The sequence below is a fragment of the Diceros bicornis genome, chromosome 34, assembly GCF_020826845.1.
Source record: "Diceros bicornis minor isolate mBicDic1 chromosome 34, mDicBic1.mat.cur, whole genome shotgun sequence".
Lineage (NCBI taxonomy): Eukaryota > Metazoa > Chordata > Mammalia > Perissodactyla > Rhinocerotidae > Diceros > Diceros bicornis.
Genome location: NC_080773.1, coordinates 29914871 through 29937182, shown reverse-complemented (window position 1 = coordinate 29937182; position 22312 = coordinate 29914871). Strand labels below are relative to the sequence as shown.

At 37.9% G+C, this 22312-nt stretch overlaps 2 protein-coding genes and 1 pseudogene across 3 annotated transcripts in view; all 3 read left to right on the top strand.

Moving 5' to 3' along the window:
• LOC131397315 (zinc finger protein 677-like) overlaps positions 1-22312 on the top strand; it is a 308052-nt gene that overhangs the window by 23625 nt on the left and 262115 nt on the right.
• Positions 1139-12974, top strand: LOC131397342 (zinc finger protein 677-like). 2 transcript variants are annotated; one of them, XM_058530138.1, is made up of 4 exons: positions 1139-1170; positions 3602-3662; positions 5478-5631; positions 12280-12974. In XM_058530138.1, exons 2-4 carry the CDS (start codon positions 3648-3650, stop codon positions 12606-12608), a joined length of 498 nt encoding a protein of 165 aa, XP_058386121.1. In that variant the 5' UTR covers positions 1139-1170; positions 3602-3647; the 3' UTR covers positions 12609-12974. The 2 variants fall into 2 exon arrangements, with proteins under 2 accessions (XP_058386121.1, XP_058386119.1); XM_058530136.1 differs by lacking the exon at positions 1139-1170 and adding an exon at positions 1179-1294.
• LOC131397318 (zinc finger protein 160-like) lies at positions 12662-15057 on the top strand (annotated as a pseudogene).

Genomic DNA, 22312 nt, shown 5'->3' with positions numbered 1-22312 from the left:
TAAATGCTGCTGTTGCAAATGTGAAAAACTAGTAATACTATTTACATTTATTGTTCGCTAAGGAGACAGACATCCTTATCACATGTCTCTGGAAATATTTCAAAACTGATATTTCATTAGTTAAAATCAAAGCCAAATATCTCCAAAAGAGACCAACTTTTACGTCATTATCTGCACATTACATAAAACACTGAGAAACAGAAAAAAAAGACAAAATATCTAATTTAATTTTCAAGTTAAAAATACTGTTCCAAATAACTCAGAATAAATTTTTTAATTGAAACTGCAATTATATTTAGTAACTATTGACTTCAGCGAAACACGTATGCCATGCAGTAAGGCTCAAAGGTATTGGATTGTTAATTCATCTTAAGAACTTTGGATTAGTATAATTATTTAAATTTAAAGAGAGAAAAATTAATTTCTATCCATACAAGAAGAAAATTTTGTTCTTTTAAAGCAACGTGTCAGCCCTCCATGCCCACAGCCCAGGGTCTGGCCCCATTAAGTCCCTGGAACCGAGCCCAGGGTCATGTCTCTGCCTCCCGAGTGAATGCCGAACAGAAAAAAATTAAGCTCTGCTGGGGTTAGTATAAAATCGCACACTCCAAGCAGGTACAGTTTGCATTTCATGTCACATTGTAGTTTCCCTCACCTAGACGGACAATTCTGCCTTTTGCTTCAACAAGTTGTAACTGCCCGGCTCTCAGACCTTCCTGGACTCACCGCCCCCCACAGCCTCCCGCCCCGCCCCCACAGGGCCCAGCGCCCCAGCCGCCTCCTCACAAGACAGGCGGCTCCATCCGCGCGTCAAAAAGCTTTCAGGTGATTCGTTGTCAATTTCCTAAGAGGAAATATCTCGGCTTCCAGGATAAGTGGCCACCACACGTGTAATTTCTGTAGGAAGCCCGGCTGCAAAGGACACCAGACAGATTCAAACGAACCCAAAAGCAGAAGACGGGAGGCTGTTGGGCGCGATGATAAACACTCAAGGAAACCTGAGGCGGGGGAGGAGAGCGCCAGACACCGCGCCCAGCCCCGCCCCTACGTTGCTCGAGCCCCACCCGCCTCTGTACCCGCCCCGCCCTGTCGGCCCCGCCCCGATACGCAAGCGCATGCGCGGTTTCCTGGAGACGGAAGCGGATCACGCGCAGGAAGCGGTGTGCTTGGGTGAGTGAGTCTTTGTTTCTGGTTGGTACCTGCGCTTCCCGCTCGTCAGGCCCCCGCGCCTCACACCCGGGTTTCAGGGTCGCCCCCTAAATTAAAATTTCTGAGTCTGCTCGTCTGTCTCGCTGTGAGTTCGTCCCTTTCGCCTCTCGGCGGCGTCGCCATACACATCCCGAGTCCTCCGGCTCCGTGCGGTCCGTGAGTCCGCGTCCGTTTCCGGTTAAAATCGCTCTGAGGCAGGTGCCCGCCCAGCCTTTCTGCTTTCGGTCCACGTAGACACCGACCGCCACCCGTGTCGTTTTCCTGCTCAGAACCTTTCTCTGATGCCCCACTCCCCTCCCCCCAACCGCGTGGTCAGGTCCTCACTCAGGAGGGGGGTACATGCCCTTCGTCCCCCTCCAGGGAGAGCAGAGGGGAACAGAGATGGGGAGAAAGAGGCAGAAAGATCTGGAGTTAGAGGCCACCAGAAAGCTTAGGAAGAAAGAACACGGGGATTGAAACAGGGTGCAACAGAGTGGAGCCAACACACTGTAGGAGGAGGAATAGAGAGGGAGGGAAACAAAAGGATGAGGAGAAACCGAGAGAAACACAGAAACGGACAAAGGAGAGGAGAGAACCAGAGGGACACAGACAAATACAGAGAGCAAAACACACAGCGTTGGAGAAAACCAGGGACTCAAACCCAGGCGAGTATTGAGTTGATTGGATATGGGATATTAAGTTGTGAAGTAGTCCTGACTTGGGGCTCTGTAATTGAAGATTTGTTAACTGCTAAAATTATGCAGAAGAGAATGAGAGTTACAAAACCAGGTTTATGAGCGATCGGCATTTTCTAATTATTGCGTCAGAAGATAATTCCATTTGCAGCCCCCATCCACCCTGAGGGCAGAGACTTAGCTCAGTCAATTCCAGGTCACCCTCTTCCCTTTCAAGAAATGGGGGAGGGCTTTCTGTCCCTGTGGCTCATGTCATTCTTTTCTAAATTTGGTGTACCTCACACTTGTTTTAACTTAAGTACTTTTTTAATTTCCAAATTATTTTCCCTCTTAATTTTATTGTTCAGAGAATGTGGTTTATATGCCTTCTACTCTGTCATATATTGGAACTGTTCTTTGATGTCTGTAAATAACTATAATGTTTCACTATGCATCTGGTAAGGATGTTGGTAATCTTTTATCACTGAAAACCTAGTTTAAACAGTTTAAAAGTCAACAGTTTATGCCTTCCCTAAAGTGATGTTAAAGTAGTGATTTCTGAGCTGACGTGTCCAACTGCGTAGATGTTCCCCTCAAGTCCCCTGTGTCCTTTCTGTGCAGATATTGAAGGATGGGCTGGATGGATGTGGAACTTTGTTCCAGTAGATCCCATGTGTCCATGATGAACAGATTGCTCAGAGCCCATCTCCAAGTGACCCTCTTTCATGTTTTCCAAGATTAGTAACTATTTGTAACTTCATTTTTTAAATATTTTTCTGGAAAAGAGGAATTAAATGCTTGAGTTTGATTAAACCCATGAAAGAGAATCTTCTCTTGCTTAGGAATGTGAAATGTAATCTGCAATTAGAGCAGACCTTTCCTACTGCCCTCTCCAGGCCACCACGTACACCCGTTCTGCTCGGTGAACTCAGACCTCTTCAGGGTAACTTGGTAACTTTCTCCTCTCTGAGCCCCAGTGCTCCCACCTGTAACATGGAGATGATGGAGTAGACCAGGAATTCTGAGTCTGAGCTAATGGGATCCCTGAAATGATTTTCAAAATTTGTCGTATGTCTGCATTTGACAGTTTTCTAGTACAGGGTGACCAGTTATTATTTGTGATGTGTCCCAGTCCTCCAAAAATAATGAAAACCACTAAGAAAGAGGCAGGGACAGAGGCTCAGAGACAGAGGCATGCTTCTCAGCTTCACTCTCTCCCTCTCTGTGCTTTATGGGTAAATCTTAAGTTTGATTGTGTCATCTCCTGGCGAGAGACCCTGTAATGTTTTGCCATCACCCTGAGGACAAAAATCTAAACAACTCGGTATTGCTTGAGTAGGAAGCTCTGGAGTTGAGTAGCCCTTCAGACTTTGTCCAAATTGAGGGAAGGCACAGACTTCCATATCGCGCATCAACCAATCACTGGATTCAGGCTACCTAGGGAGGAGTCAAGATTTTGGGTAAGGCAGTTTCCTTACACTTCTTGCCAGGTGGACAAAGGACAGTGCAGTTGCAGCAGAGTGTGTGGGTTTGGTAGGAGGGGAGGGCTTTCTGGAGAACTGTGTGAAAACTCACTTATTGGTCTCTGTGTGGAGTTTAGTGTCCCAGCATCCCTCCTGTTACAGTGGGCAGCAAAGGGCTGTCTGTCCCATTTTGAGGTTCTCCCTCTATGTACACTTGTGGCAGAGGAAGGGGGTGTGTTGATTCTAATCATTGAACAACATATTTTTGTCATACAGAATAATCTAACCTGAGAATCTGAGAGAAAGAGGAAAGAAACGTGGCATGGCTCTTTCCAAGGTAAAATTAACATTCTTAGTTGACTGTTCTGCTCTTTCCTTCCTAAATTGCCATATGCTGGATATGCCAATCTTCTCTGTCTCTGAAGAGTCCTACCTAAAATGTTGACTTAGTGTTATTTAGCTGACAGTGTTCTTTAAAGTACTATCCAGATTCAGTGGAATCCCCACCAAAATCCCAACAGCCCTTTTGGCACAAATAGGAAACCCCATTTTAAAATTCACATTGAATTTATAAGGACCCCAAATAACCAAAATAATGGTGAAAAAGAAGAACAAATTTGAAGGACTAAAATTCCCAATGTCAAACTTGACTACAAAGCTAGAGTAATCAAAACTGTGGTTCCAGCGTGAGGATAGAAATATAAGTCAGAGCAATAGAACTGAGAGTCCAAAAATAAACCCACATATCTATAATCAGTTCCTTTTTTTACAAGGGTGACAAAAACTTTTACTGAGAAAAAAATAGTCTCTTAGGTGCTGAGACAACTGCATATCCCCATGAAAGAGAGTAAAATTGAACCTGTACCTTTCCTCATGTAAAAAAATTAATTCACAATAAACCAAAGAGTAATGTAAGACCTAAAGGTATAATACTCCGATGAAAACATCAGGATAATTCTTCATGACCTTGCATTTGCCACTGGACATTTAGATATGACACCAAAAGCAAGGAGAGAAAGACAAAATACATAAGTTGGTGTCCATCAAAATTAAAAATTATGAGTGTTGAAGGACGCTATCACATAAGTGAAACACAGTCTACCAAAGGGGAGAAAATGTTCGCAAATCACATATCTGGTCAGGGTCTAGTATCCAGAATATATGAAGAACTCCTACAACTCAACCAAAATTCAAAGAACTCAATTAAAAAATGGTCAGAGGACTTTAGTAGACATTTCTCCTTAAAAGATACACAATGGCCAACAAGCACATGAAGAGATGGTCAATAACATTAATCATCAGGAAAATGCAAAATCGAAACCACAATGAGATATCATTTCACGCACACTAGGTCGAATACACTAAAACAGAAAATGGCAAGTGTTGGTAAAGATAGAGAAAGTGGAGAAATTAGAATCCTGACATATTGCTGGAAAACGGTGTCACTACTGTGGAATACAGTGTGGCAGGTCCTTAAAAAATTAAACTGTATACCCCAGTAACCCCAGTTCTAGTTACATGAGCAAAAGAATTGAAACCAGATATTCAAACACATCTTCAGAGCAGCATTATTAACATTGGCCAAAATGTGATGACAACTCAGATGTCCATGAAAGGATGAGTGAATAAATACAAATGTGGTATAGTCAAACAATGAAATTATTCAGCCATAAAAAAAAGAATGTAGTCCTGATACATACTACACCATGGATGAACCAAAACTATTATTCTAAGTGAAAGAAGCTGGACACAAAAGGTCACACATTTCATACCATTCCAGTGATACGAAAATATCTAAAATAGGTAAATCCATACAGACAGAAAGCACACCAGGGACTGGGGAGAGAGGGGAGTGGGAAGCAAGTGCTTAATGGGTAATGGATTTCCTTTGGGGTGAGAAAGATGTGTTTGAACTAGATGTGATGTTTGTACAACATGTGAATGCCACAGTTTGAAATGGCTAACTTTATGTTATGTGAATTTCACTTCAGTTAAAGTTAGAGGGCTATAACTTGCTCTGAATTTTCTTACATGAATCACTGAGAACACTTGCTCCATCAGAGTCAATCCTTACACATCTCTGCTTGTCTCATTTTGTGTCAAAATAAGAACTCTGTCCCTGTTGACGTCGTGAAATGTGCTGTCCTTTCAGGGGCAGTTGACCTTCAGGGATGTGGCCATAGAATTCTCTCAGGAGAAGTGGGAATACCTGGACCCTGCTCAGAGGGCCTTGTACAGGGACGTGATGTTGGAGAACTACAGGAACCTGCTCTCCCTGGGTGAGGATAACTTCCCTTCTGAAGTTGGTAACTCCTGTTGTATATCTTTGCATTTTCCCTTGTGAGTCTCTTGGGAGCCTTTGACTTTCTTGTCTGAGTTCCAAGTCCCTGCTCTTGAGAGAGTGGTTGAAGCTGTTTTGATTCAGAAAGGAAAGGCTTCCTAGCGTGGCACATGGACTCTAACTTCCCCTTTCTTCAGAAGTTCTGCACATATGGTGCTTGATTAGTGGTGGTTGTGGAACAGTAGTAGTCAGAGAACCTTATGGCAAATTTTTAAAAATATCTGATTCTGTGGTTTTTCTGTTGTGCTTTTGATTCAGTAGTTCTTGGGAGAGAGCTAGATGCCTGCATACGTTTTTTTTTTTTTTACTTTGGAAGAATAACCCTGAGCTAACATCTGTTGTCACGCTTCCTTTTCTTTTTCTTTTTCTTTTTTTTTTGCTTGAGGAAGATTAGCGCTGGGTTAATATCTGTGCCAGTCTTCCCCTTTTTGGCATGTAGGTCACTGGCAAAGCGTGGCTGACCAGTGGTGTAGGTCCGTGCCTGAGATCTGAACCCGTGACCCTGGGCCGCCAAAGCAGAGTGCGCCAATATTAACCACTATGTCACCGGGCCAGCCCCAGATGCCTGCATACTTAAAATAACCCCTTAACATTCAGGAGGCAGTCAGTTGACTGATTTTTGAAACGCTTTTCTAGATCCAGCTATGATGTTCTCTCTTCTTAGCTGAACAAAGAGCTGAGAATGTGTTCTGGAAAAACATAGCATATTATGTTCCGTTTTTCTTTGTAAGTGGAAATCTCTCTTGAGTAGAATATTATCTCCATTTTTGAGCAAGGGAAACAGCCCTGGACTGTGGAGAGTGACAGGAAAGTAGGAAAAAATGCAGACGCATTAGAATGTATGGAGATGTGAATACAAGTATGAGCTCAGATACATGGGCTCAGAGTAAGCTGCCCCATTAAATGTGGTTTGAGAAATTCTCAGTGGGGAAAGATCTGTGGGAAAATAAAATTTTATTTCTTATGAGCTCTCAAAAGACATTGCCCCCCACCAACCACATACACACTTACCACTGCTCTTGAAATGTGTAAATGTGTAAATGTTTAAACTTGCACTCTGCCATGATGCTCCAGCTCATGCAGAGGCAGGCAAAAGCTTTATGATGACGTACAATTCTCTATTTGGCTCCTCTCCCCACTTTGGTCCCTTGCTTTGAGGGAGAGCAAGATGGCCTTCTCTATGGAGTCTTCTTTCCCCTTCATCTCTCTTGGTTCTCAGTCCATAGAGGTCAGGACTGAGGCCTCTGTGGTCCTGACCCCAGGAACTGTTCACTTTCCATTCACATGTTATATTCTTGGGAGAACTTAGGACGTAGACAAAGAAAATGCTGCTCTTCCATTGTCTCTGGGGTTCTGTGAAACTCCCTGGGCTGTGTCAAGCTCTGTCTGCCTGTTCAGGCCCCTCAGCCCTCTCTTCAGTTCTCTTTTTGCCACATGTGTGTAAAGAGGAATGTGATTTGAGATTGTTAAAGAGATTTTATAATTTGAGATTGTTTCATATTGTTACTGAGCAGTAATATAAAGACTAGACACTGAGATCCTCTCGTTAGTCTCCATTGCTACATGGCTGTGTATCTCAGTCTTTCAGGCGCTCACCCCACAGCCTGTAGGCATAGCACACAGCTGCTTCTCAAAAACCTCCCAAAATCTGACTCCATTTTACTGCCATATCTTATATTTTTCTCCCTGTTCCTGCTCTGTCTGTCAGGAAACATAGAAATACCTTGATCTTCCTGATTTCTTATTCTTCTAGATTTTGGCTCTGAAAGTTGCTTTTGAAATACACATTCCAAGGGTCTGAAGTTTCATCCTCTTTTTCTGTTGAGATAACTCATCTTTAGGTGATGGACAGCTTCTGGTGGACTCTCCCATGGAGGGTGTTTACTGGGTAACAGAAATTCTTGAAGGAGAACACTGATTAATAATGTTAGAACATCATCCTGCCACTTACAGAAGTGCCTCTTGAAGCCAGTGGGTAGTGGCCAGCATGTCCCAGGATCCTGATGTGGAAAGTATTAGGATAGCCTGACTGATAAGTATTTCCAGTTGTCCTGGTTTTTGAGGAGTTTAACAATGTCTCCTAAGGGCAGTATGGCAATATTGTTCAGACATAATATGATCATCTCCTTTGAGAAGGCACGAAATAAAAAAATGTATAAACTTTACGTAAGGAGAACACTGTCCAAGTTCACAACCTAATTTCTATGAGACTGTTTTACTAAACTGCTTTTCATACCACATTGCTTACCCGTGTGTGTGCTCTTGTTCATTCACCTTCAAAAAATATGCTTTTGACACATCTTATTGAAGGAGTTTATAAAGTGAAATGATGCCTACATTTTTTAAGTCTACTGTACTTTGATTTGTCACTGATACTTTCTTCTTGTAAATTTCGTTGTTATAAATGACTTGGTTTTCTATTTATTTCATCAGTTCAGTATTTTTGATGATACTCTTACTGTTCTTTGTTTCTTGCCTGCAATTTTGCATTGTGGGGTCGTAGAATGAATATTGTCTTATATACTTCATGTGGTTTTTTTTCTTGAGTGGTTATGACTCAATATTAGTTTGTCCAAGTCCTGTATAACCTCCAGAATTTTTTGAAAAGGTAATCTTAGTTACTATTTTTACTTCTGTTTCATTTTACTTAGTGCTTAGTAGTATTGAGACACCTTTTTTGGTGGACAATTTTTTTGAGCACTTTTAGTTTCACAGCAAAATAGAGTGAATGGTACAGAGATTTCTCATGTATTTCCTACCCCCACACATGCAGACCTTCCCCTTTAACAACATCCCCACCAGTGTGCTACATTTGTTTCCATTCGTGAACCTGCACTGAAACATCATTACCCAAAGTCCATCTTTACCTTAGAGTTCACTCTTGGTGTTATACGTTCTGTGGGTTGTACCAATGTATAACTGACACATATCTAACATAATAGAATCATACAGACTGATTTCATTGCCCTAAAAATCCTCTGTGCTGTGCCTGTTCATCTCTCCCTCCCTCTTAAGCCCTGCAACCCCGGATCTCTTTACTATCTTCATATGCCTTTTCCAGAGTACCATATACTTGGAATCAAACAGTATATAGCCCTTTCAGATTTTCTTCTTTCACTAAGTTATATGCATTTCAGATTCATCCATGTCGCTATGTGGCTTGACAGCTCTTTGCTTTTTAGTGCTGGATAATACTTCCATTATCTGGATGTACCTCAGTTTATTTCTCTGTACTCCTTATGAAGGACATCTTGTTGGCTTCCAAGTTATGACATTTATGGATGAAGCTGCTATAAATGTTCATGTGCAAGTTTTTATTGGAAATAAGTTTTCAGCTCATTTGGGTAAATACCAAGGAGTATGATTGCTACATCATGTTGTTAGAATACGTTCAGTTGTGTAAGAAACTCAGGAGTGTCTTCCAATGTTGCTGTACCATTTTGCTTTTCCACCAACAATGAATGAGAGTTCTTTCTCCACATCCTTGCCAGTATTTGGTGGTGTCAGTGTTCTAGATTTTGTCTCTTGTCATATGTGTGTAGTGGTATCTCATTGTTTTAGCACACTTTCCTCAATTAAATCTATTGCATTTTTGAAACTGAGAATTTTTCATATATTGAAAACACATTTTTTATTAAGTTACTTAGCTACAGAACTACCATTCAAGTGGTTTTCCATCTTTTTTTATATACGATACATTGCTTTTTCCATAGCATATGTAGTTTTCTGAAAAATACTTGGATTTGATTTTAATTCCACTGACTATTTTTTTGCTACAAATAGCTTATTCTAATAATTATTCTTACTGTCTCGATGTGTTATGCACAACTTTCTATAATTATCTAATGTTTAAATGTCCCTTTTTATTTATTTAATAGAAAACAGGCATTTTTTTACACTCCATTGTTCCCTCGTTACTACTGCTTCTGAGACTCGTGTTGCCCAGACAATTTAAGTTCTTGAAAGTACATATTTCAATTAACCCGTGAAGCTTGTTTTGTTCCCTGTCTTCCCTTTCACCTAAATTCTCTAAAAAGTCACCTGGTCCTTATTGACACACATCCCATTGCTGTCCTTTTGTTCTGAGTATTATTGGACACTTATTTTGCTTACCACATCTCTACACATAGACCTCTGGCGTGGATCACCATGGTACTACCAAAAATTGTTTCTACAGTTAAATGCTGCAACTAACACGCTTTTTCCTTGCCAACACTCTTTGCTTTATTTAGTAATACCTTTTAAGGATACTACTTTTGGATGATGTTTGTGAAGTTAGGATTCATTACTTTTAGATTAGTGTGTATTAATTTCTATAAATTTATAAGGATAATAACTATATGTCTGCTAATACATATAGTAAGAGCACTTGCCACATGCTATCTCTTATGTCTTTGAGATTGTAATGTTAAAAGATCCAAGGAAATGATTTCAAATAATTAAAATATTAAAGCCAAGGAGACTCTTATTTTTATATAACGAACAAGGACACTTGAACTAATAAACTCAATGTGTCAAAACTGATAAATTTCTATTTTTAAATCTATATAATATAGTTCATGAATTATGTTTTACCAAATATAATCACATCTCCAAAGAGTTGTAACCTTGACAATAACCTCCTGCTAACTTTGTTTCCACCACAGAACCTCTGTGGCCCGCCCGTCAGAGATCATCATCCAGCATCCATGGTCACCCTCCATTACTGGACCTTTGAGAGGGTTTTATTGCATCCATGTGTGTTTGTACAGAGTGAATTCATCCGTTCTTCTCTTGGTGGTCTTTTCCAGATTTTTGCTTTTAGGTCTTACTAAGAACATTCTTGTACGTGTTTTCTGGAGCATATGTATGAGTCTCTTGAGTATATGCCTAAAAATGGAACTTATGGCATATTCAGTTTGATCACTTTTAGAGCAAATATTGGAATATGTGTAAATTTGCTTTCTTCCCATAACACGTCAGGGTCTCCCTTTTTAATCTCTTCCTTGTCAGCTTCATCCACATAGTATAGTTCGTATGGAATGAGTATTATGCCTCTTGCTGAAAGACTTCCTCTCTTTTCCTGAATCCCAGTCCTGGCCTTTTCTCAGATCTTGTATTGATTCAAATGAATACACTGGTGCCTTTCTGTATATTAGCTTTGAGCACTTAGACACCCCAGTTTCCACAGTACCCATGCCTCCCCATGCTACATGCAGTGCATTATTATCTTGTAGATTTTCTTTTTGCAATTTTTTCTATATTGTTTTCTCTCACCTTAGATAATAAATTTTCAAACAACATCCTACATACTATGCACATTTTCTGAACCTCTAACTCGATAATTAAATGGTACCTCATAGAGAGTTGATCTGTCTACTAGCTGTTATATAACTGTAGACTTGAAATTACAGTTGAGATTTCTGACAGTCTTCCATACTTTTTTTTTTTTTTTTTTTTTGCTAAGGAAGATTTACCCTATGTTAACATCTGTCACCAGTCTTCGTCTTTTTTTTTTTTTTGGCTTCGGGAAGATTCACCCTGAGCTAACATCTGTTGCCCGTCTTCCTCTATTTTGTGTGTAGGCCACCGCCACAGCACGGCCACTGACAAGTGGTGTAGGTCCATGGCCAGGAACGGAACCCAGTCCACTGAAGCGGAGTGCACCGAGCTTAACCCCTGGGCCACCAGGCCTAGCCCTTCTTTTTTTCTTTTTTTTGCTGGGGGAGATTTGTCCCCCAGCAAAACAGATTTCAATCTGTTTTGGAATCCAACAGTTTCCATCTGTTTCCAATCTTCCTCTTTTTGCTTGATGTAGATTGGCCCTGAGCTAACATCTGTGCCAGTATTCCTCTATTTTGTATGTGGGTTACCATCACAGCATTGCCGCCGATGAGTGATGTAGATCCATGCCCAGAAATACACTCAAGCTGCTGAAGTGGAGTGCAGCTAACTTAACCACGAAGCCACGGGGCTGGACCCCTAATTTTTGATCTTTCTAATAATACGTGTTTACCTGAAACTGATGTTTCAAATTTAGTGATTCTCAACATATTGTTCCTTTTGACTATTGTGTGTTCCTTCTTGAATGTAAGTTCTTTCTTTAGTTCCTTAGGAAGAATTCTTTAGAATTTCAGAGACCATTATTTTATATAATTGTGGTTAGTTATTAAATTACCTGGTGATTTATCATGGGTTAGAAAAGTGTTTTGTTATCATTGTTTTACACATGATATCTTTTAGTATCTTTTTCTACCCTCATATCAACACACATTATTATAAAAATTCAGAATTATGGAAGACAACCTCAAATTTCCATTAAGATTTTATGCCTATGGTTCTATACTAGCCAGTATGTAGATGAACTCCCTAACTATGGAATATCATTTAATTATCCAGTTATATGGCCAGAAAATATGTATACGATGTAAAGTTTATGTTGAAAATTTATCATCAAAGGTGAGAGCAACTATTATTATGGAAAAAATTATAAAAATAAAAATGTAGAAATTTGTATATTACAATGGTGTTTGAAGACAGAGATTCAGAACTTTCGTAACTTTGTTAATTATAATGATTACTTTTTGTATAATTATATAATTCAATATACAGCATTTCCTTTGCAACTCAATAGGGATCCTTTCTGCTGGATTTGCAATAAAGGAATTATTGCCAAGAGAGGACATTAATGAAGGAGAATTCTGCCATCTATTGATATTGGAAAGATATGAAAGCTGTGGCATGAAGGATTTTGACCTCAAAGAAGTCTTGGAAAATATGCATGAGTTTGGGAGTGTGTGGGGACATGATGCCAGAAATCACAAAGCAGTGCCGTTAATCCATATTGGAAAGCTCACTCATAGAATAGATGAATGTAAAAAGTACACAGATAATTTTCCTCAAAAGCACAGTGTTTCTGTACGAAATCATATCAATATTTCATGCATGATGAGCCATTTATAGGAAATTTGTTAAAACTGAAAAATAACATAAGTGATGCTAGAAATGAATACACAATGTGTTTGGAAAATAGAACTCAATCAGTTTGGCAGGCACACCTAGCTGAACTGCAGAGATTTCAAACTGAGGAGAAAATTTATGAATGCAGTCAAGTTGAGAAGTCTATCAACCATGATTCCTCAGTTTCACCACTTCAACAAATTCCTCCCAGTGTTAAAAATATAGGTAATAAATATAGGAAGGTTTTTAAATATCTTTTGGTACCTGCACAATATGGGAAAACACATAATAAAGAAAAATCTTAGAAATGTAATAACTGTGGAATGGCTTTTAGCAAAAGCTCATACCTCTTGAAACAGAGAATTCATTCTGGACAGAGACCTTACAAATATGAGTGTGGGAAGGCTTTTAATAAAGTGCTTGAACCTTACTAGACATCAGATAATCCATACAGGAAAGAAATCATATAAATGTGATGTAGCTGGTGAAATCATTCATCAAAATTCAAACCTTACAAGTCGTCAGAGAATGGAGACTGGAGAGAAACCTTACAAATGTGATGAATACAGCAAAGCTTTTACTAAAAACTCAAGGCTTACTCAACATAAAAGAATGCATACTGGAGAGAAACCTTACAAATGTAAAGCCTTTGCTTGACACTCAAAGCTTACTCAACATAAAAGAATGCATACTGGAGAGAAACCTTAGAAATGTGATGAGGGTGACAAAGCTTTTAGGTTTCATAAAGGCCTTAAACTACATCAGAGAATTCATACTGGAGAGAAACCTTACAAATGTAATGAGTGTGGCAAGGTCTATAGTCAAAAGTCAAATCTTGCAACTCATCAGAGAATCCATACTGGAGAGAAACCTTACAAATGTAATGAGTGTGGCAAGGTCTATAGTCAGAAGTCAAATCTTGCAACTCATCAGAGAATGCATACTGGAGAGAAACCTTACAAATGTAGTGAATGTAATAAAGCCTTTGCTTGACACTCAAAGCTTACTCAACATAAAAGAATGCATACTGGAGTGAAACTTTACAAATGTGATGAGGGTGACAAAGCTTTTAGGTTTCATAAAGGCCTTAAACTACATCAGAGAATTCATACTGGAGAGAAACCTTACAAATGTAATGAGTGTGGCAAGGTCTATAGTCAAAAGTCAAATCTTGCAACTCATCAGAGAATCCATACTGGAGAGAAACCTTACAAATGTAATGAGTGTGGCAAGGTCTATAGTCAAAAGTCAAATCTTGCAACTCATCAGAGAATGCATACTGGAGAGAAACCTTACAAATGTGATGAATGCAGCAAATCCTTTGCTCAACACTCAACGCTTACTCAACATAAAAGAATGCATACTGGAGAGAAACCTTACAAATGTAATGAGTGTGGCAAAGCTTTTACATTTTATGAAGGCTTTAAGATACATCAGAGAATTCATACTGGTGAGAAACCTTACAAATGTGATGAATGCAGCAAAGCATTTGCTTGACACTCAATGCTGAATCAACATAAAAGAAGCCATACTGGAGAGAAACCTTACAAATGTAACGAATGTGGCAAAGATTTTGCTGATTGTTCAGGACTTAGTAGGCATAAGAGAATCCATACTGGAGAAAAGATTTAGAAATGTAATGATCGTGGCAAATCTTATACCCAATTTCCCTGCCTTAAAAGACATAAGGAAATCCATACTGGAGAGAAACCTTACAAATATAATGAATCTGGCTAGGTTTGCAGTCAAAAGGCGAACCTTACAATTCACCAGAGAATTCCTACTAGAGAGAAACCTTACAATAGTAGTGAATGCAGCAAAGGCTTTGCTGAGCATTGAAGCCTTACTCAGCATAAGAAAATCCATACTGCAGAGAAACTGTACAAATGTACCTAATGTGGCAAATCTTTCACCCCATTTTCAAGCCCTATTCAGCATAAAAGAATCCATTCTAGAGAGAACTCTTATGAAATATAATTAGTATGGCAGAGCTTTACCCAGTTTGCAAGTCTTACTAGGCAACAGAAAATACATACTGAAAAGAAACATAATCCTAATATATGTGGCAGTACTTTTATTCAAAAGCTCAAGCTTTGGGAATCCTCAGAGAATTCATAGGAGCAAGAAACCTTACAAATGATTGAAACAAAACTTATGCTACAAGTGAAGCCTTTCTCAACATCAGAGACTCCATTGTGGAGAGAAAGCATATAATAGTAATGTATATATCCAAGCTGGTAACCAGAGCTCAGACCTCATTTGATATCAGAATATACATCTTTTAGAGAAACACAGATGTAACGTATGTTAGGCACATGCAAAGTTTAAGACTTGTGGAACATAACAATTCTTACTCGAGAGAAATCTTATAAGTGATCACCTTTATCAAATATGCAAAACTTTGTGGTCATGAAAGAATTCATATAAAATGGAAGCCTTGACAAATGTGTCAAGGCCTTTCAGCAATGACTTCAGTATATACCAAAGAATTCATACTGGACAAAAATATGACAAATGAATGGAAAGTGATACATTGTTTAATCCGTTGTCACAATGGAATACACGTGAAATTCGTATTTGAGGAAACTAATTTGATGTAAGTGTCAAACTATGTTTGATGATGAACCACCCTCAGATGTTAGACTCCACACAGGATTAAAAGTTAAAATTATTTAAAGCTCACGAGATGATGTGTGTCAATGAAGCAAGGTCATCACTGGAAAGGTCTATCTTCAGTTTATAAAATGTTTTTATTCAGTTATTTGAGGTTTCTTAAAAAGGCTGCATTATTATCGATGACTTACAACCTGAAGTTTGAAGCCTGTTGATGTTATACTTTAATTATGTGCTGTTAGTTTTTCACCATGATGGTCTTAGAGAAGGGATCAGTAAAGAGAAAAGAGCCTACTTCATTAGGAGAGTTTATACATATCCATGGAACCTGGAAAAACTAATATACTGATTTGAAAGTACAATATGGTATAAATTTAACAGCATGGGGAGTGACAGAGAATAGATGTAAAATATTATGTGAATTTCTATGCTTTCTGTGGTCACAGCCTCTTGAGATTTGTTATGACTGTGGGCCTCTGTTGGTGATTGTAGGAAAGATTGTTCTACAAGATGATCATGAGAAAGAGTAGACCACAACATTAGAGAATGATAATTTCACTTGAGTAGAATAATGGGTTAGTAGGGATGGCATATGTGGTTGAAAAAATGGAGAGGGAATGATGTCTCCCTCTCTATTAAAAGGTAATAGATGATGTATATCATAGATTAATGGGGATTATTTTCAAAGCCCTCTAATTTGTTGGTTCCCTTATAGACACTGATGTTCTAAAATCAGTTATATCAGGCTTCTGGCCATGTGTCAGGAAGGAACGCCCAGTTTCTGGCAGAAGTTGTGGTTTTTCTGAAAACGAGTACATGGTGCACTTCCACATTTGCAAGTCTGCTTGGACTGTTTTGTTTTAGGTCCCAGTTAGCCACACAGAGTCAATTTTATCTTTCTTTTAGGGATTCTTTTTTTTTTTTTTTTAATAATTGTAATTACATATTTTCCCCTTTTTTCTGAAACCTGCCATAGGAAGCATTGATGATCAATTTGGTGTTTGCTCTGCTTCAGTGCTGAGGTGGCCTCCGCCTATCTCAGGTCCCTCTAGGCCCACAGAGGGATCATGGGCTTAGTGGGCCTTAGTTATCCAATCAAGTAACTTGGGCCATGCGGGTTAACGGTCAATCCAGGTACCTATTACAGATCAATTAAGGTCTCAGAGTGGAAGTTTCTGTAGGTTCCAGTGATGGTGGCATCTAGGGTCAGAAGATGTTGAGTCATCATGATTCAGGTTGGATTTTCATGGAGGCATGTGTGGAAGCAAGCCAGAATTATTTTCAAGAACATCAGATGCTTTGTCCTAAAACCAATAAAAACATGAGGACCTGGAAACCCAATCTTAAAAAAAACCCAAGTGAGCCCAGACTCGAGAGTAACAACTAAAAAGCTCTGCAAAGCCTGAATGGGGCCATAGGAATGAGGTTATACATGTAATCTCTTATTTATTGTTAGGCAGGGCCGTATTTGAGCAACAATGCAGACAAGATGAAGGAAAACCAAATTCAATAGGATGTGCCTATACTTTAATGAGATCCTGTAATCCTATAGAAGAAACAAATATAGTAGCTAGGTGATCATACCAATGAAAAACTACATGAGTCCATCTGGGTTTGAGGAAAGAGAGATTAGTGACAGTTGTTAATTTGAGGTGAGTCCTTCCTTGTATCCCAAAGAAAGTAGGGTTTAATGCCCTAGCCAGCCAATTGGAAGCCAAGGCCAAAGGTTTGTTCTACATAACCATTGAATTTTATTATTGATCACCCAGTAAATGCCTAGTTGTCGAGACCGGTCTGTCCCAAACCAGTCACTTTCTGTAAGGCTAATGGTATTTTTCCGTGATTCATGCGATATCCATCCCATGTCTCGAGGGCAATTAGGTTGACCGTGTGTGGAATCATTTCCTTGTTCTCGTCATAAAGGTGCCCATATGTCCAAAGTTCCATAGCTAGGAGGCAGTGAAATATATCCATCTAAGATTTGAGTGAAACCTATCATGGTTCTCATCATTTTATCTAGTTTCTTTGCTTTAATTGCAAATTGTTGAGGCAATTGTGTCGCTTGGGCAATAGAACAAAAGTAGTTATACACTGTATCATTAATAGCATGGGCTATCGGCCAGATGTCACAGTCAAAATTAGAAATGTCAGATGTGTTGTGAATGCTTGAACTATATCTTTTCCATCATAGTAAATTGTTTCAAAGCTTTCCAGTCTGCTCTGGAGGGGAGAAATCTACCAAGGTAACCCAGATGAACTAGAAAGGGGGAGTTGCCCACATATCCAACAGGTAGACTGATTTTTGTGTGTAGCAAAAGAATGAGCCCATTGTAAAAGGCCATGGCTATCTGGGTCCCATTCAGATGTGGAATGGAAAAACAAACACAGTATCAGAAATATCTTACACGACATTTGAACAATATGACAATGGGAATATTAAATTGTTGTGGAAGTTGATACACAGGCCTGGTCCAGGGTCTTGGGACAGCTGTCTACAGCAGATGTCAGCTACTTCTCCTGGAAGTTGTTGTTGTGAGGCAGCTTTATTGTGGTGATTGTGGTGTCTGAGAGCAGAGAGCATTTCCAGTCATCTGAAGGAGCTGGTAAGGCCCTTTCTAATGGCCCTCAATGGCTGTCTTCCTCTAATGATGTTTCTGGATACCCAGTCATGGGCTCTAGACTGTGATCAATGGAATCCTTTAAATTGGAATCTAGGAAAGAGTCTTTAATCTGTTGGTGGTAGGCTCGAGCATAAGATATTGCAGACTTAGAGTAGCTGGTTATACTAGCATAAGACAACAAGGGATCAGCAGAAGCTTGTACACCAACAGACATTGATCCGTGAGTGCTTATCCCGTGTGGGGTCAGTTCATGTTTTCCAAAGAGAGTATTGCAAGCGGTGATTGAGACTAGAGGCAATACCTTACGCCAGGTGAGTCCAGGCTATAGGTATATAAGAAAACCTCAAAGACGATAAATAGGACTGGAATCCAATATCTACAATGGTGTAACATAATTTTTCTCTTTACAATCACTTACATTTTTTTTACAAAGATCAACAGTCAAACTAATTTGTTTATATTAAAAAAACTGGTCTGATTTGTTATTTAAGTGAAAATAAAAATACTGAGAATTTCTGCATTCTGGAGTGATCACGTAGGGAGAAAAAGTAAGTTTCATCCTTGTTCACGAAGCTATGTATTAGCAAATCACTGATACCTTAAGAGAAAAGATTTTTTGAAATCTTGAAAAATAAAACATTAGGGCATCCTCCTTGGTTCATGTAATTAATATTCATTCATCATCCTTTGTAATCAGTTTTTTTCTTTTAAGTCATTGGTTTGTTAGCATTGTGTGATTTTGTACCCAATTCAGTTTTATGATCTGAAGGTTTATCAGAAACCTGTATCTAGAGTAACTATTAGAGAACTTTCCATGAATCTCTCTGAAGATAAAAGATATTTGCAAAAACATCAGAGTAAAACAACTATCTAGAAATGACAAAAGACTTAACATTATAGTGAAATTGACAAGGAACTTTGATTATTTTTATGACATGTAACATTTTAAGATGACCAGAATTGCAAGTGATAACATTATACCAGGACGTATTGGAAATTTTTTAAATTTTATATGATTTTTTAAATGTTTATATTAATAACATATATGTATGCAAAGATTCTTAAAAAGGAGGCTTAGCATCACCTATTTGACAATGCTTGCCATGCAGTTTAATGTACCAAATAAGCTTGATTAGTTTTAACATTTCACTTTTTATAAGAAGAGAGAATAAGAGGTCCCAGTACTTGCTGGGAATTCTCAAAGTTGCTTTCAGGTCAAAAGAAAGACTTAGTTTTGGATTTGAATTTTGGGAAGTTTGTCAAAAATATCAAAAACTTTTAGAACACTTGGGCAATAGGATTATAGGTCACTGTGAAGCAAGCCATCATTATCCCTTTAACCATGGTGAAAATTAAAGATTTTTTAGGCAAATACAGAAATTTAAAAAGCTGTGAGACAAAGCTTTGCTGTTGTGAGTAAGGATCACAAAGCAATATAGGAAATTCATTTTGATAAAATGAAAGTGTCTGCTTTTATTTTTCTTTTTTTGCAGAGACAGATTCGCCATGAGCTAACATCTGTTGCCCATCTTCCTCTTTTTATTCCCTCTCCAAGCCCTACTACATAGTTTCATATCCTATTTGTAATTTGTTATCTCTGGTGTTTTTGTAAACTACTCCAAGTTTAAAAAAAAAAAAAAACTTTTCATAATTTCTTTATCTAGAGCAGACTAAAAGTTCAAGAAAATTATCCTCTTAAGATGGAGAAAACCAAATTCTCATATTGCGCCACCTTACTTTAGTATTAAAACCTATTTACTTAATTAATTATTTTAATCTTAGCCAACTTTATGCATAAATCTGTTCTCTCAGGTTTTTCTTCTACAACCCTTCTATAACTTTCTTTTTTACATTCAGAATTTGTCACATTTCCTTCCTTCCTAAAATTTTAGGAAAAATGAATTTTCTTAACAAAATAAACAGAAATATCTCCATTCCTTATACCTTCTTAATCTCGTTGTATACAGAGAAGTTTCCCTTATTAAATTTTAGTAGCTTGCATCTCATATAATAATTAGTATTCTTAATTTCTAGAAACCATAATTTTTGGTGAAATGAAGTAAGTAATTGTGAACTGTCTTTTACATTAGCATTCCAGGGACTGGTAGACTTATAAAATACTTTCTAGAATCATGTGCTTTCTAATAGAAAATCTCTCACCATGGCACAAAATGTGTTTATTAATAAATTTAAGTATTTTAACTTTTTTGTAATAAGGATCCAAAAGTAGATAAACCTATGTTTGGTGATTAGGGTCTAATATTTCAACTTATTTGGAAATGATCTAGATACTCAATAAATGTCTATCATTTAATTTAATTTAGCAAAACTCTGAGATTTCAAATTGCCTAAAGGTTTTTAAGTTATTTTTAAGTACATATACCATATCGCATAATTATTGTTAAAATATTCAACTGAAACCCCTTTAATCTTATTTATATCTATTTGGTTTACTTGTTTCCACTAATTATGTTTGGATTACCCTCAGATTTTTCATGCCACGTTAGACAAAGTTATCCATCAATTGTTGCTGCCAAATATTGTAACAGAGATAAAATGAATTTGTTGAACATGGCAAAGCTTTTAATCAGTGCTCAAATCTTACTAGACATCACAGAGTCCATACAGGAGAGAAACCATATAAATGTGATGTAGGTGGCAAGGTCTTCTATCAAAATTCAAAACTGGCAAGTCATCAGAGAATGGATAATGGAGAGAAACCTTACAAATGTAATGAATGTGGCAAGGTCTTTAGTCAAATATCAAACCTTGCAAATCCTCAGAGAATAAATACTGGTGAGAAATTTTCAAATGTAACGATTGTGGCAAAGCCCTTCCTGAGCATGCAAATCTTACTCAGCATAAGATAATCCATACTGGAGAGAACTTTACAAATGTCATGAGTGTGGCAGATCTTTTACTCAATTTGCAAGCCTTACAAAACATCAGAAAATTCCACTGGAGAAAAACCTTACGAATATAATGAGCGTGACAAAGCCTTTTTTCAATTTGCAACGTTACTAGGCATTACAAAATGCATACTGAAAAAATTCATTATAAACCTAACATGTTAGGCACTAATTTTTTTCAAAATTTCAAGCTTTGAGGATCATCAGAGTATTCATAACAGAAAAAAACTTTACAGATATGATTGAAACAAAACTTATGCAAGTGTTCAAGGCTTACTCAACATCAGAGACTCCATCATGGAAAGAAGCCATATAAAAGTAATGTATGTAGTAAAGCTGGTACCAGGGATCACACCTCACTTTATACGTGAATATACATTTTGAGAGAATCACACAAATTAATGTATGGCAAGGCTTATTCAAAGTTTAGGCCTTTTGGAACAAAACAGAATCCTTACAAATAAGAAATCTTACAAATGTGATGAGTATCATCACTTCATAAAAAATTTGCAACTTTGTGGTCATGAAAACATTCATGTAGGATAGAAACCATGCAAATGTGTCAAGGCCTTTAAGCAATGACCTCAGGATTCACTGAAGTATTCATGCTGGACAGAAACATTACAAATGTAAGGAATGTGATAAATTGTTTAATCAATTCTCTCAGTGGGTAACAAATAACAAAATTCATACTCCTGAATTAAGTCTATTATTTGAAGGTTAACCAACCTCAGATGTTAAATTCCGTAAAGGATTAAAAGTTAAAATCATTTACAACTCATGAGATGTTGATGCGTGTCAATGAAGCAGGGACATTTATGGAAAACTCTATCTTCAGTTTATAAAATTAACATTTTATATTAACATTTTATTATTCAATTATTTGAGGTTTCTTGGAAAGGTTACATTATTATTGATAACTTACAACCTGACGATTGAAATCTGTTGGTGTTATACTTTCATTACATGCTTTTCATTTGTCATCATGATGGTCTGAGGGAAGGGATCAGTAAGATGAAAGGAACTATTTCATTAGGTGGGGTTTATTCATATACATGGAAGATGGAAAATCTAGGAGACTAATTTTAAAGTCCAATCAGGTATAATTTGAGAGCATGGGGAGTGGCAGGGAATAGATGTAAAACTGCTTTCTTTGGTCACAGCCCATTCTGTAGGTTTGTTGGTATGATTGAGTGCTTTCGTTGATGATTATAAGGAAGGATTGCTCTACCAGATGATCACAAAACAGAGTAGGGCAGGACATTGAGAAAATGACATTTTCACGTGAATAGAATGATGGGTTACTAAGGATGGCATATGTGGTAGAAAAAAATGGAATGGTAATGGTGGTCTCCCTCTCTTTTGAAAGGGACTAGGTGTTGTATATCATAGCTTAATGAAAATTGGTCTTATTTTTGGTAACTGAAGAGACTAAGACATAGACCCTAGGTTAATCTAAAGAACCAGAGTACAGTGTGCTTTTCAAATTTGGCCACTGAAACTGCATTTTCATATCCCTCTATTTAGCATGTATTATACTTCTCATGTCTAAATACATAAAACG

What these genes read in the sequence shown, in the direction of transcription:
- LOC131397342 (XM_058530138.1), top strand. An exon ending in TAACTTCCCTTCTGAAGTTG is followed by an intron (nt 5,632 to 12,279) that starts GTAACTCCTGTT and finishes GCAACTCAATAG; the next exon opens with GGATCCTTTCTGCTGGATTT.